The 15,884-nt window shown below is 41.2% G+C and overlaps 2 protein-coding genes across 2 annotated transcripts; both read right to left on the bottom strand.

Annotated features, from left to right (window-relative positions):
- Window positions 1-900: 900 nt before the first annotated feature.
- Window positions 901-5,548, bottom strand: cpb1 (carboxypeptidase B1 (tissue)). The gene is made up of 11 exons (XM_040126885.1): window positions 5,484-5,548; window positions 4,511-4,586; window positions 4,038-4,162; window positions 3,805-3,904; window positions 3,616-3,717; window positions 3,421-3,525; window positions 3,219-3,329; window positions 2,996-3,086; window positions 2,506-2,708; window positions 1,531-1,615; window positions 901-1,228 (listed from the first exon to the last, which is right to left on the bottom strand). Exons 1-11 carry the CDS (start codon window positions 5,546-5,548, stop codon window positions 1,041-1,043), a joined length of 1,251 nt encoding a protein of 416 aa, XP_039982819.1. The 3' UTR covers window positions 901-1,040.
- Window positions 5,549-5,936: 388 nt separating this feature from the next.
- On the bottom strand, window positions 5,937-12,340 carry agtr1b (angiotensin II receptor, type 1b). The gene is made up of 2 exons (XM_040126886.1): window positions 12,181-12,340; window positions 5,937-8,055 (listed from the first exon to the last, which is right to left on the bottom strand). Exon 2 carries the CDS (start codon window positions 7,947-7,949, stop codon window positions 6,858-6,860), a length of 1,092 nt encoding a protein of 363 aa, XP_039982820.1. The 5' UTR covers window positions 7,950-8,055; window positions 12,181-12,340; the 3' UTR covers window positions 5,937-6,857.
- Between the last annotated feature and the right edge of the window lie 3,544 nt (window positions 12,341-15,884).

Raw genomic sequence — 15,884 nt, forward strand, 5'->3', positions numbered from 1 at the left:
GTAACAGGACAGACGGAGGCAGTTGTGGAGGCCACTGGTCTTCTAACTGTATTGCACAACAGTTCATTATTTCTAGTGGTCTCAGTAGAGCTCTTGAATAAATTCTCACATCAAGTAGTGTAGTGGTACTTTTCGAGATGGGTCATATACTGAGGGGAAGGGAGAAACTGGGCCCTAGAGTTTTTATATTTGAATTTAATTAGGGTTACTATTTGAGTATACGTTAAATGCACATAAAATGGGTATTTGTAAGAACATTCCATACAAACATTCCTACTTTACTGACTGTTAAAGAAAATGTAAACACCGGTTGGCCAAATGTCATGAAAAATTTCAAATGTCTTGCCAAATTATACAAAATTGCATTTCTCATAATATTAAAAAGGCAATCACTGAAGTTTAACTTTCTACCTTCTGCTACAGAAATATGTGCCAGTGCAGTTAAATTCCCTGCTGATCTTTGGCTCCTTTATTTTCTCCACTCAGGCAGATGCTTGGTAGAGTCGATACGCTGCCAAGGAGTGCTCTGTGGTTGTCACGTACTGTGCTGCTTGACTAAAATTCTGAATTGAATGAACACTGAATTGTTCAGGGCAACACACTGCATGGTTAAATTTCAGTGTCTCACCATGTTTTCTTGGACCATGAAAGATTTTTTTAAAGTAAATTATTCTTATAATTTGCAATAAATGCAGCAGAGAGGTTTTCTGGCCTATTAGTCATGGGGTGTAAAGTGTAAGCATTATTTTATTCACCATACATCACTGTTTTGTTGTATATTTTCATACAAATGAGAAAAGACCCAGTCCACCAGAGACTGTATTATCATATACACATAAAAAAAAAAAAGATTCAGCATGTGGGGATGGATCATTGATTTTATTGTTTGCACTCATCTTGACATTGTGTCAAGCACAGCAAGGAAACATGGCGGGTGGTGCCCGTATCCATGGATACCGGCTGGAAATGGCTGAGAGGTTGGAAAGGCTGGGGCTGGTACAGAGGAGCCGAGTTGGCAGGGGTCTTGGCAGTTCCACTCTCTAATAGAGGTTCTTCTGCACATAGGACGCGATGTACTTGACGGCCAGCATGGTCTCCTCACATGTGGGCTTGATCTGAGACTCAGGCAGCAGGAAGCCATAACGACCAGTGTCGCGCAACTCGAAGGTGTAGGAATATTTCACTCCCAGGTCGTAGGCCCAGTCGTCAGAGCCTCCAGCAGCGGGGTCTGAGGGCAAATAAATTGAGGGGGATTATTCAGAGTGGGATATGCTGAGGAACTGGTACAGTCAGGATGTGTTTTCATATAAATACTGCTTCCGGGGGCCAAATAAAATCCTTTGTTTGCTCAAAATAGCCTTGGCTCCTGATAAGTAATTTCCTTTTGTTGCCTCTAGAGGCAATAAAAAGTTTGTATTGTGAACACATCAGAATGCATAATATTAGAGGCAAAAATAGACTATCAAGCTTCCTCTCAATACACTATTTCTCCATGGAGAGCAATGCAGCCGCACTATTTACTGTACTTACAGATTGTTGTAGCACCGGGTCCACTGGTGTAGCGAGTGCCATACAGACTACGCAGAGCAGCAGAAGCTCCCTCAGCAACCTTCAGCTACAGTACAGAGAGGAAACAAAAATCAGATGTGTAAAAGAACCAATCAGTAGATTTCTGACCGTATAAAATAGAGATATAATAATATATATTACTGAGCACTTTGATAAATCTTGGCCTGTTATAATCCTAACTTTATGTCTATCATAGTTACCAGCTAACTTCAGAGCATTAATTCTTACTCCTAAATGCTCCTAAATAAAAGGCTTCAGTGAGTTCCAGCAGAAAATGAAACCCACAGAGAAATGCACAAGCAGCAAATTATATTTATGGATGGAAAGGGGAGTTATGACAGATCCCCAGAATTCTTTTGTTCTGTGAAGTGTCAGAAGAGATCTTAAATTACAAGCGAGTAATAAAGAGGCAGAGGCATGTGATCTGCCTCAGTTAGTGTGAGAGCAGGGGTGTGAGTGTTAACTACACAGCCCTTGGACACCCCAGTGAGAGGTAAAAGAGCCATGAGAATGAGGCATGTGAGCAGGGAGTAAATGATTTGCAGACACTAAATGTGTCCTTTAGATAAGAGTCATAGTTGGGCTGGGCTGAATTCTTGCTTAAGCTTTTGGAAACACCTTTAGAGGTATTATACAAATTTTCCATTATATTCATATTATATAAGACCCTTTGTTATGAAAGTTTTGATTGGCTGATATTTTTTTAATTGAAATGCACACCTTACTGGACACACTCCCCATGATAAAGACATTTTCCGTGATCTATATAATCTGTTTGTATTGCCCTCCAAATGTAAACAATTCCAGCAAGTGACACAGTCATGATGATTAATTATATAATCATTGTGACTGACCAAGCATATTAGTTAACATAGTCACTATCTTTTTTCAGTTGTATGTACAATGTGTCTTTTGTGGCAAATAATGAAGGCTTACCAGCTCACTGTGGTCTGCGGCCAGCTCATAGGTGTAGGAGTAGGGGAAGAGCAGCAGCTGGGAGTAGGAGTGGATGGTGATGTAGGCCTTGATGATGGACTTGTTCTTGCGGATGAAGTTGGCAACATTCTTGACCTCGATCTCAGACTCAGGCGTGTACCCACAGAAGGTGTCGCTGCATGGTTTGCTGGAGGCTCCAATGGCTGAAATTTAAAAATATAATATGCGCTACAAACTGGAAGTGTGGAGTTTGAAAGATGTGGGTGTTTATCAGGATGGAAGGGTCTAATGAAAGATGCTACCAATTTTTGCATTATGGGAAATTTAGGATCCAATTTTTTGGAGTGTAACTCATATTAGGAAATATAAGTAAGAGATTTTGACCATTTTTTAAACCTGTTTCTTACAAGCCCTCCAAATTTTATGGGAGTGCAATATTAACTCCCTGGAGTATCCCATTAAGATATACCTCTGTGTATGTTAAACTTACTGCACCAGCCAGCGTTGAAGTTCCTGTTGGGATCAGCTCCAATGCAGCTGGATCCAGATTTCCTGGAGCGAGTTTTCCTCCACATCCTATTCTAAAGTTCCCAAGTGGATAAAACGCCCATGTCAGGCATGCTTGTAAAAAATCAACAAATTCTTTAAGAGAACAATACAGAATGGTCTCTATAAGGATGAACTGTAAACTTAAGGTTGAAATTGTAACATACGCTCTTGTGGGTGTAGTCGTAGCCATCGATATTAAAGACAGGCAAAACAAAAACATCCATCTGGTTGAGCAGGCTGGTCATCTGAGAATCACTGCCATAAGTGGACAGAGCCTGAGGAAGATTTCAAAAAAAAATTCTGTGCTGTAATCAGCGGATGCCTCTGTATAAATGCTAGCCATGCCTATCCAGGTGTCATTCTTACCTCCTTAACAAACCACTGGCAGAAAGCAGGAGAGATCCACTCTCTAGCATGGATACCACAGTCCATGAAAATTGCGGGCTTTGTGGAGTCGGACTTCTTGCCAAGCTGCAATTGATAAAGGGTAATCATAAAACATGTATTAGATGTAACTGTACAAAGAGTTACAAACATATCGTTGTGTAAGTCCTGAAATACCTTGAGGACAGTCATGGGGCGCCCCTCATAGGTGTTTCCAATCACCTGCTTACTGATCAGACTAGGATTGGAGGAGGAAATAGAGGCGATCCAGGACTGGATCTGAAATCAAAACAAGGATGAGTAAGAAGAAGAAATAACAGTTCAATCAGGGTTGAGACTGTGACTGATAATGTTTCTGCCTCTCACTTTGTCCCAGCTATTGTACTTAGTGTAGCTGTGGGTTCTGGGAGAGGCCTTCTTGTCAGCCTGGGCATCAACAGCGGTCTGCAGATCCTCAATAAGGACCCTGGAGAGGGATTCATTAAAACTCTGTCAAAACATATTATGTAAATCAAGAACAAAACCTAAGGTCTGAGATGTTTTAAATTCATGTTTGTTGATTATATTTTTATATTTTAGATCTTTGTCTTGTGACCTACTCGTGCTCCATGTCGTTCTGCTGCAGGATGGTTTCCACCATATTGAGGTAGATGGCAGGCACGCGGATGTCCACATCAATGTCGATAGTCACCAGTTCAGGGCTCTCGGGCCTCCAGAAGTCGACCTGCAGATGGCACCAAAGTCAAACACTTGAGCACAATGAAACATTCAGATACAAAATCCAAATACAGCACATCAGCCTCTTATTGACAAGCTGAAAGAAATGTTTAATGTGAAATGAATATGAGATGTCAAAATACCAAAAGATATATTTGATCTAAGCATTCATGAAAGAAAAGGGTGGGGTTAGAGATAATTTGCACATCTGAATAGGTACTGAGTAAATTCACATAATGACTCCAAAAAATAGGTCCAGTTTAGCCTCTTCCACCATTAGCAAACCAGTGAAACCCTTGTAGTGAGTGAAGATAGCACTGTTAAGGTGGGGGTGCGTGTGAAAGCAGATAGTTACCTCGATGCTCTTAGCCAGCTCCTTAATGAGGGTCACATGCTCATCAAGCAAAGGCTTCAGACGGAAGACTTTCTCTCTAGTGAAAAAAGGGAGAGATCACAAATACAGTGCAACAGACAAAAAAAAATGTGCTTCACATTACAAGACAGTCTCTTTACTGCACGGTAAAGGACTACTCTTCTTGTGAGCCACAAACATACATAAAATGTATACAAGTGCAAAAATTTGACACCAGTGAAATGGGTTCTGATGATTTATTGTATTATTTCATGACACTCCAGCACAGTTTTTTTTCATGGTGCCATGTTGCATTAGCTTGGTGGTAACTTTAAACAGCCTCCATAAATCTTCAAACCACCTTGCTGTATCATTTTTTTCCTTCGTAATCTATAGGAGGACATACCCAATACCTCTTTTTATTTCTGTTTTAAACATGATAAATTCTACCTCTTAACTGAACATAAAGAAGTGCTAAAGAATTGGATTGTACCAATATAAACTTACAGTCGTCAGAGGTTTTTTTCGACAGCCTCCTAACAGTTGACGGGTCTGGGCTGAGCCATGTTAACAACAATTCACAATACTGCAGAGGCGCCTTTGAGCAAAGGCTTAGCATTTCGTCTGAAGAAAAATGTTATAAAATACCTGCTTCATAAACGTGAACATCTTGCTTAGCAACAGATTATTAAGTGCACAAATGTTGACATTTATGTAAGTTAAATTGGTGTGAGGTAACTACAATGAACCACAATGCTGGCCTATACAGTTGGTTCACTAGTAAACATTGGCTAAATAGAATAGGATGATCCATAGTAAGCAGGTGATGAGTCACATTATGTCATTATGCTTGCATTAGTCCATAGTGCAATGCAAAGTCCTAATCAGCAGTGCAAATTTGATCTTTACAGCCACAGTGTTTCACATAAGTGAGAGAAATGCAATATTTTTGCTTCAATGAAGATTCAAAATTTACCCCTCGTAGCGAGTGATGTCACCCAGGGCAACAGCCACCAATCCAAAAAGCAGGAGGACCTTCATGTTGGAAGTGAGGCTGATCTCGCTCCTGGACAGCACTTATAACCCCTGACATGATGCACATCCGCCAATCCCCATCTGGGATCCAGCAACATGTCATATGTCCTCCCTAAAAGATCCTGTGTTGGGCAACTGTTATTTTTAGGTGTTACGTGGAGGAACAGGGCCCTACATGATGCATGTCAATGATTAATAGATGCTAGAGTTGCTTGGGGAAACTTTGAGCCAAGGTCATTTATTTTGATTCCTGATAGTTACTTAATTGTAGATCAACTGTTATTTCTGGATGTTTTGGTAACTAATGACACATTTTGCTGATGAATAAGGAGGATTTGTAACACACGAGGTTAAAAAAAAAAAAAAAAAAAATCAAGTTAGGACTGTAGATTTTTTCATTTTATTCATGTTTTCAGATATTCGCAAACTGTACACTTAGAGAGTAGAAAAAAAAAATCTATCAACATGTTTAAATACCACAAATACAACCACCATAGATATTGACAATGATCACCCAACCGGGAGTGTTTGTGTAGCACTCTTATTTATACAATGTGTTACTCCCAGATTTGGAAACATCTCAGCATTACAGTCTTAATATGAAAACACTTCTTATACATTTTCACATGGAACACATAATTTGACAATACTATGTAACATATAGGCACTAGTTGTCCTAGTGATATGTTAATAACTGACAAATTTACATCATATTTTTGCTACACATTTCCAATTTTTCCATGTATTCAGCTTCAGGCAGGGCATGCATGAGGGGTTTATGATTTTTTATTTTTTTTATTTTTTTTCAGCTTTGGCATCTTTGCTGAGCACTTGATAAATGTTCCACCTGGTGAAAGACCTGCTGAGCCCATAGAACGGTTATTACTGGACAATAATGGTATAATGGTGACAAACCTCTGCAGTACATGCATATCTTGTATAAATAATGGAAAAAGTGATCTGTAAGCATGTATAGCCTTCTCTAGCGGGGAAACACTCCATTAACATAGTTAATTCCTCTTTTGTTTTGTTTTTTTACTTTGAGACACTGACAGAAACTTTTGCCAGCATGAATGTGACAGGCATGACTGTGGTGTGATGGTTTACAAATAATTCTTCTGCAGATTGTGTAAGGTAGTGAATATCTCTTTGACTTACTCACAGAGGGACATGAATACAACTTTACAGCCATTTTCCATGGTTCAGTGCTTAGTAATACAGTTGGGGGTTTTAAAAGCATGGAATGTCTCCATCCCTGGACTCTTTACCACAGGCCAAAAGAGGAGGGGGAGTGAATTTATACCCTTTTTTTTTTTTACTTAACGTCAGAAGAGCCCTTACTTTTGGATGTCAGACTCAGTGCCTCTGAGGCACGGAAGGACAGGGTGCTCATCTTGGAGCTGATGCTCGGGTGAGGCCCAGTAGTTCCACGTGGCGAGCAGCGCAACAGCCGTAATAAGTTTTTGCGAAAGTTGTGCCCCACAAAACCGTACACAATAGGGTTAACACAGCTGTTGAAGTAGGCGATGCAGATGGTGAAGGGCATGGCGGTGTCAATGATTTCCAGGATGGCACAGTTCTCCACCAGTATCATCTGGGTGAGCACCTGCATAAAGTGGAAAACCTGATGGGGCACCCAGCACAGGAAGAAGGCCAGGACAGCTGCTGCAAGCATACGTAGTACCTCGTCATCCCGGGAACGGGAGCTTTTCTGGATGTGTCTCGCCCCCAGCAGCGCCCGTCCGATGAGGCAGTAACAGGTGATGATAATGATGAAGGGCACCAAGAAGCCCAGCAAGCTTTTCATCAGGCTGATGACCAGCAGGAGCTCTTTCAACCTCATGGCATTTTCAATGTTCGGGTGCAGAATGCCACACACTGTAGTGTTAGAGTTTGTGATGTTGTGGACATCCCTGGTCAGTGCTGTAGGCACACTAAGCACAAAGGCAAAAAGCCAGATCACTACACAGGTGATACGTGCGTACGCCACGGTGCGGAACCTGCGTGATCGCACTGGGTGCACAATGGCGAGGTACCGGTCAATGCTGAGTGCTGTGAGAAAGAAGATGCTGGTGTAGAGGTTAAAAATCACCAGCCCTGCACTGGCCTTGCACAAGAATCCTCCAAAGGGCCAGTGATAGCCTGTAGCAGTGAAGGTCGCCCACATGGGCAGAGTGATGAGGAAGGTGAGGTCAGATACAGCAAGATTGAGGACAAAAATGTTGGCCACCGTCTTGAGCTTCATGTAGCAGTAGATGACAGCCACCACCATACTATTTCCAACAATGCCGATGACAAAGTTACAGCCATAAACGATTGGTACCAGGGTGAAGATGAATTCATGGCTTCCAGACATGCCGCATGTCAGAGCTATCCCTTCTGTCGCTCCTGCCGTTATATTCTGCATTTTCCCTTTTTAGTACCAAATCCTGGGACTTTTAAACAGGGGGCCCTGTCAGCAGGGTGCGTCTGTGGTGACTGATACAGGCCTTGGGTGAGGGCCTCAGCAAGTCCTATAAAAGAAACACAACAAAAATATCACAGGCAGTCTAGGGGTAGAGCAATCGTACCACTGGCATGGCTCATAAACACTAGTCCACATGAGCACCAATGAAAGTGCTCACCCTACACCAGCTCATTAAAGACCTGCACATTAAAGCTATCCTGATGCTTTATGTTATTTTTGTAAAATAAGAAGCCATGAAAAACAGATGTTGTATGTTATTCAATATTCCAAAAATGCGCTTTGAAACATCATTATTCAAGACAGTGTGCACTCTGCCATCTTCTTTAAATCATCTGTCAGCTAATGAATGGTAACAGTAAAACTGTACAGTGTTTATTAAATGGCCAGTCCATCTGGGTAGACTGTCAGCACCCGGAAGGAGAACATTTATGCCTTGTGTTATGACCTGTGTTAATGAAGACTGCATGGCAGAGTGCAAGCTTGGAAAACAACACCATTAAACACTGAGGTACTGAGAGAGCAGGACGGAAAGAGAAAGAGAGGGCTGAGGCTCCAGTCACCTTAAAAGACATGTCACGTTTCAAACCCTTGGTGTGCAGAGATACATTGCACCCAGCATGAGAACTTCCAATCAGCACACACCTAAACAAACAGGACAGCAGGGATTCGGCTCTGCGGAAACTTTGCTCTGTGAGAAAATCAAACCTGCGTGCTGCGAAAATTTGCCTCGGGGCTAGTTTTTGCTTCATTTGTATGAGCAGAATGTGAAATGGGGGGAAAAAAAATTGTCCCCTTTATTTAGAGTCTTTATGTTTAATAGAACAGCTTAGTGAGCATCATTAGTGGGGCTGATGTAATAATATTAGCATAAGCCTCCTGTATACTATTACTATAGCTGTGAAGATAGTTTTTGTTACTAATAACAAGACAGTGACAACATGTTTGTGCTTACATTGAAACCAAACAGATGCTAGAGGAAAACATGCTCTGAATTTGGAGCAAAGAAAAGGGCAAACAGCATATACACATTATAAAACAACAATTTTATTGGCTGTTTTTAGATTAGGAAGTCGGTTACTTTATATGTAATTTTTGTATATTATTTTCTTTGCATAGAAATAGAAATCCTCTGGTTACCAGTTTGACTAAACTAAGCAGGTGTCTGGCCACAAGATGGCATGCTAGCTTCAAGATTTTACTCTCTTTACATCTGACATCTGATACAGTACAGTGATGTCATGATTGGAAACTTGTCAGCTAGTCCAGATACATCTTTATTCAGAAAGTATTGAGAAAGTTGCAATTAGCAGAAATACAGTTGCTACTGTTGCTGTTACAGCTACTTTCGACTACTTACTGAATGCACTTTCAAAACCTTCCCTATCAGCATTCCTGCCGCCCTCTGGTTGGCTTTAAGACAGTCTGAACCCCTCCAGTAGAACTATTTTATATCCTAGTAAAGATCTCCCCATTTTCCACCAAGTTTCAGTTGATGAATTCCATTTTTTTTTAAAAACCCTCAGTGTACTAAAGCAAACAACCGTGTCGGTTGCAAATGTGGGGATTGTTGAGAGTAGAAGATGTGGGTGCCAAAGGCAACAGAATAATGAAATATCTCTGATTTTCCTGCACAGACTCAAGTGTAGTAGGTAGGGGTAAAGTACCAACACAGATTTCACTATTTAAATTTGCTATACACATGTTTTCTTTCTTTAATAATTATAACAGTGGGTGGCTATAAATTTAAACTACACTGAAGAGAGTTACAAAACACAATTTGAAGATTTAAAACAGTTTACGAAAATCTCTTGAGGCGAAGAACATTTCTTGTGACCACAAATGGAAATATGGCAGAAAATCAATACCATATGCCTTTTACTATTATTGGAAGGGTTGGCATTTTCACCAACAGTATTTTTCCATGAGGGAGATGGTCAAGGCACACACATGTGTGATGAGTGAATATAAACAAAGCTGACAGTTATTGCTGCCTATATATGTAAGTGAGCCTGATAATAAAGGTGAGTTGGCACAGGCAGAAGGTGACTCGGAGACAGGTGAGTTAGTGTGGCTGTGTCCAGGGAGCTATAGCTTGCAGTGAGATTAGGGACATTACTAAATGACAGCCATAAACCCTGGGTGACCACAAACAGGAAGGTAAACACATACTTCACAAATTCTAAGAACAAGCTGCATCCTCTTGGACGAAACAATGGACTGTGAGGCCCTGCACTGTTTGCGAACACAAAGCTGCTTACAATGAACGTTTAAAAGGAAATTTAGGGCCATTTTGCTCCACAGTGCAGGAGCTGACTCCTGAATGACACTTCAGTATCAACATTCTATTTATAATTCTACTTCAGGGTATTTAAACACAGCCTCTTCCTTGGATCATAGGGATTTCTTAAAGAGCTAAACCTAGAAAAGTTAAAATCACAGCTTGGGCTAGCTGAGTTGGACTGAGTTCCCATCAACAGAGCTATCTGCAGCTGCCCTCGGCCTGAGCACCTGTCTGCTCTGACATGAGCACCACCATCTGGCTGACCATAGAGAAAGACACTAAAATGTCTGGTTGATGGAGTTAATGATTTATATCAGGCCATTATGAAGTGAGATTCATCTTACTGGGAACACACCACCTCAGCCCCCCACCTCATGATCATCCACTCATGTAGGCCTTTTGGTCAACACAGCGTCCCGCAACAACTGGTGCTTCCCATTGTTGTAAAATCAACCTTTAGTTTCCTGTATCCTCTAACATGGTACAGAAATACAAATTTAACACCAATCTACCCACCATCAACAAATACCAGTCATAAAACTGCACTACAGCTTAATTTGTCACTATTATACCTTGTAGAGTTATAATATGGGTGTCTAAAAGTGTAGTGCACTTCACCTGTAGCCTCCTACAACTCACTTCCTCCTGTCTCAACTTATAGGGAGTCACTTCAGCTGAAGAGTTTTTGAAGTAGGAAACCTGACCACCAGCAGCCTCACCGACCGCTAAAGAAACTCTTCAGGTGGTGCCTTGTAGTGGTGCCTTGCAATTAGGCTGACCCATCACACTCCTCACTTAAAATATGTGCATTTTATACATATTTATACATATACATTCAGTAAGAGAACAGAAGATTTTCATTAAGTGTGTGTGTGTGTGTGTGTGTGTGTGTGTGTTTGTGTGTGTTCTAGCTGCAGGAGAAGAGCTAATGGAAAAATTGGCTTCAGAAACTATGTCTGCATTTTTCTGTATACAAAACTGTGCTTCATGTGACTGCCTGTGAAACTGTCCCCTCACTTCCCATACTATCTTTTAGGAAATATGCCACCAGCACTTGCACTTACAATACCATAAGAGATTATAAATCATTCTCTCTCCATTTTATTTCCAGTCAGTGGTTTGTTAGGACATTATTTCACTGGAGAACATGAGATTATATTAAATAACACACCTATAAAAGGTGAAAAGGTAAACTCTTGGTTTAAGAGCATGATGACTGCAGCGGTTTCTTTCCTCTCTTCTCAACATGTTCAATCTCCAGTACCACTTCAATCCTCTTTTCTTCAAGTTACAGCTGTCTCTCTCACTGACAAGGCAGAAAATTAAATTTCATCTTTTCTTCTGTTCTTTTCTTCAGTTACCCTTCCCTGTTATTCCACAGCCACTTGGCCTTCCTTACCTTCACCCCTTTTTCCTGTCTGTCTTGGGGATTAAATTCTTCATAAGTGAGGATTTTCAAAGAGCGCAGAGCTACTGTTTATCAGGACGCAGATCCAATTCTCAATGAGGATATGAGACCTGGTATGTCAGAATAAACTTTAGCATAGACTCCATCCGTCTCCTTGTATAGTTTTTATTATGCAGTTCTGGATTCTTCTCACCCCTACTGCACAGCTACAGTAGTTGTTTTAAAGGCTCTGCACACACAGGACTTTCACCTGAACAACTTGAACAAACAGCAATAACAGGTGGCAGCAGTCAAGTCGATGAATACATCTAACATGTCGTTTTGCATTCATTCGCTACATGTGTGGGTTCCCAAGGTAATATCAGCGAAAACAAAATCTATGAACAAACAAAAGAATTTGAGTCTAAAAGCATCCAAAAATTAAATTTTTTAAAAAACTTGGTAAAAATATATTCCCGAGAATGTGGTAATGTGTGTCTTACCCGTGGTGCTGAACCAGGAGGCTGTTGATGCTTTCAGAGCGGGACAGTCAGAGAGTGAGAGAGACCACCGCAGTGTACCAGTGACTGCCTCTGATTTAACTTAACTGGTGGAGCGAGACGAGCAGGAATACCGTCTGACACACAAACACACACACACACACACACACACACACACACACACACACACCCCCCACCACTCTCTTCCTTACACACACACACACACACACACACACACACACACACACACACACACACACACACACACACACACACACACACACACACACAAACAATAATGACTGAATGTATTTTGGAGCCAGTCAGCTGCGTATTGTCCTAGCCCATCTCTCTCTGGCCAAGAGTCTGTGTACACACACGAACAAACACACACAAGATCTTACACAATAGCACCTCTCCTCTCCTCCTCCTCTTCTTTCCCTCCTACTCCCCGGAGCACCGTCTTCCCTTTCTCACTCTTAATGTCTGCTCTTAATCATTCACTTTCTCTTTCATATGAAATGTATTGCTGCTTTTGACAGGTAAAGCTGATATAAGTGCCAAATCTAGGCCTGATACACAAACTTTTGAAGGCATTTAATTCAGCATTAGAGTATAATCAACCAGACACACACACACACACACACACACACACACACACACACACACACACACACACACACAAACAAACGTAGACAGCACTTTGGTTAATCTTACTTTATTTTGTCTCTTCTTCCACAAATATAATCCCATGACAGTCCCCTATCCCTTGTCCTCTGCATGAAAGGAATGGCCAGACTGTGATTGTGATTGGACCTGTCGCCACACTGTATTAATAGCTGCCACAAACTCGCTCTTGGCTTGGATCAGGATGTATCGGGGGGGGGGGGGGTTTGGAGCCAGTAAGATGGGTTACCACTTTTCTGTCAGTCCTTGCTGGGCTTCCTAAGAACATTTCTCTTTTTCCAGAGTGTGATTCAGTCGTCACTCACTTGCCAAACTTTTGTCAAAGAGGTGGATGTATTGTTGGTACTGTGTGAATGTGGAAATGATTGAGGAAATTACTGATGAAAGTGACTACGATAATGGTAATACAAAGAATAATTACATGTGTGATTTATGAATTTGATTGGTGAGAAATGGAGGTCTTTGAAGCCTGCACACTTAATGGGTGTATAAACCAGCTGTAATAAGAAGGGATCTCTATTTTTAGCAATCGCAAACATCCATCACACCCAGGTTGGTGCTCAAGTTATTTGTCTCTCACTATTCTTTTCTTTCTCAAGGTCCTGACAGGTGTTGAGAAGTGGGTCACATCCTCACCTCTGCTGCTGTCTTTTGCAACTGTCATGGAGATGGATAGTGTTTCAGTGTCTGCAGTGTTGATGGTGAATAAAGCCATCACTTAGGAAAAAGACAAACGAGGAAAGAAAGGAAAAACAAACACTTTGGGCTAAGTAGAGGTCCTGTTTGGTGGCTTTTGCTCACTCATGTGTGACCTAGTCATTTAAGAATCATCGCATTTACTGAGCTTTCTATGGCTCACAGCCTCCTGGAGGTCACAAGGGGTCAAAGGCAACAGGTACAAAGATCTGGAAAACTTTTTGAAAATACACGGCATACACAATAGTGCACTTCAGTCTTTATTCCTGTCATTTTTCAGGAGGGGCAGGTTGAGGAGTAGAGTAACTCACTTTACAACAGAGCCATTTACACCTCCAGGGGATTATGATCAGGCTCCATTATGTCTTCAGTTACTGTGAATGATAAGAATCATCCATTAGGCAAATGTTTTCTTATTGCATATCCTGTCACAGCAATGAGAATCCATATGCTATCAAATCGTCCGCAGGTTTCCAGTCTCGCTGCCACAAGAATTATCAGCAATCTATATCTGACCAACAAGACCTTGCATCTCTTAGTGAGGAGGGTGAGGGGAGGAGATTAGTGAGGAGAGATGTGAGGAGAGAGTTATGTATCAAGCTTCGAATATCTGTTTTCTACAAAACAAATAATTCTCAGTAGGGACAGGATGTTGTTGCAACACCCCTCACCACAACATTGATTTACAATGCTCGAGTACAAGCAGAAACAGATGCTGATGCTTTAAAAATGGGGGGAAGACGATTAAGTGGGAAATTCAGTTTCCTATGGGACTGTACAGTTTTAGAATGGAAAGCAAAACTCCAAGTCCTGAAAATGAACTCACTCAAAAAAAAAAACAAAAAAAAAACTTAATAGTTATTCCAAGAGTATTTCTAAATTCATGTTGTGCAACATTTTGGAATCTGATGTAACTATAGTAAAATCCAAGGACTATGGTAATTTGTCATCTATTGGGTAATATGTCATTTCTGGGTGAGTAAGGCCAGAAAGAGGACAAGGCTTCATCTGAAGGGCTCATACCCTGGAGGTGTGATAGTGGGTGATGTTCTGGCTAATCAAATCCCTCTAACAAGATTAGCTGTGTTAGCACCTAAGCTATAGTAGAATGAATTGATGACTGAGGTAATTACTGGTAGCACACAGCACTGCAGGGAAGGATGGACCTTTTACACCAGAACGGTACAAGCACTAAAATGCCAAACCAAAACATAGCCACCTGCTAAAGAAAGACAATACTCGGTGAGATCTGGAGATTGAGCTCAAACTGTAAAGTACTCCCCAGTATTGTATGACAGATATATTAATCATCTTATATGTCTATAAATGTATTTTTACATGCTTACTGGTCAGTGCTGCATGGTTTCCATCAAAAATCCCATGTGTGAATTCATTGCATTTTAACAACGAGCCGAGTGGAATTTCATTCAAATGAAATGATCAAGAACATGAAATGGACTTTTTCTTCCCTCACATGTTGCTCGTTAGTTTCTGTTAAAAAAAAAAAGCAAGTTCAACCTCGCCCAGACTGCCTAGGAAAAGCACAGGTGGACCTAATAACATTAACCATGGCTTCTTTCCAGCTATCACTGCAATGGTATGAAGCAATTATAAATGTTATTAGATACACCTGTGTTTGACAGGTCATAATGTATGCAGTGAAAAGGGTCTGTTCAACTTTACCTTTTAAGGTATTGCCGAGGTTCTGATTGAACCATAGGGATTTATCTTTCAGGAAAACACATGCTAGCTCTAGGTATTGTAACGACAATACCTAAGTCTCTTAGGTATTGTCACGGGTTCTTGCGAAGAAATGATAGTAAGTTGATACTGGGTTACGAAATAATGCTAGTTAGCTATCTAGTTTGGGCAGACAACTAGCATTGCTGCACAAGTCACAGGTGACAGCTTACTTGCCACAATATACACTGAGCGCACCCTTGTTTAGTGAGGCAGTCTATATAAACTGTCGTTCCGCCCTGACTCTTGCCAGGGCAGTAATATGAAAGCAAAGATGCTAACTCTGCCCTAAAAATGTCACAAACAGTTTCTAGCTAGCTGCTTTTGTTGCCAATGTAGCATTTCAGACGCTAACTCACCTGGCTCCATTCCTGTCTCCGTTGCTTCAGGACGTCTTTGCTAGTTATTATTTCCCTTTGCTAGGGAAATAAGAACTATGTTTGGTGCTCCCTCCCTTACCATTCCCCGGCTGGCCTCTAACCTGAACTTCAAACCTGAGGCGGACTTTCCTGCACCTGCACTGGAGGTTTGCTTCTGCTGCTACTGTTCCCTAAGTCTGCTGAGATGCTATAGAGATCACTGCT

This window comes from Xiphias gladius, chromosome 5 (genome assembly GCF_016859285.1).
Source record: "Xiphias gladius isolate SHS-SW01 ecotype Sanya breed wild chromosome 5, ASM1685928v1, whole genome shotgun sequence".
NCBI lineage: Eukaryota > Metazoa > Chordata > Actinopteri > Istiophoriformes > Xiphiidae > Xiphias > Xiphias gladius.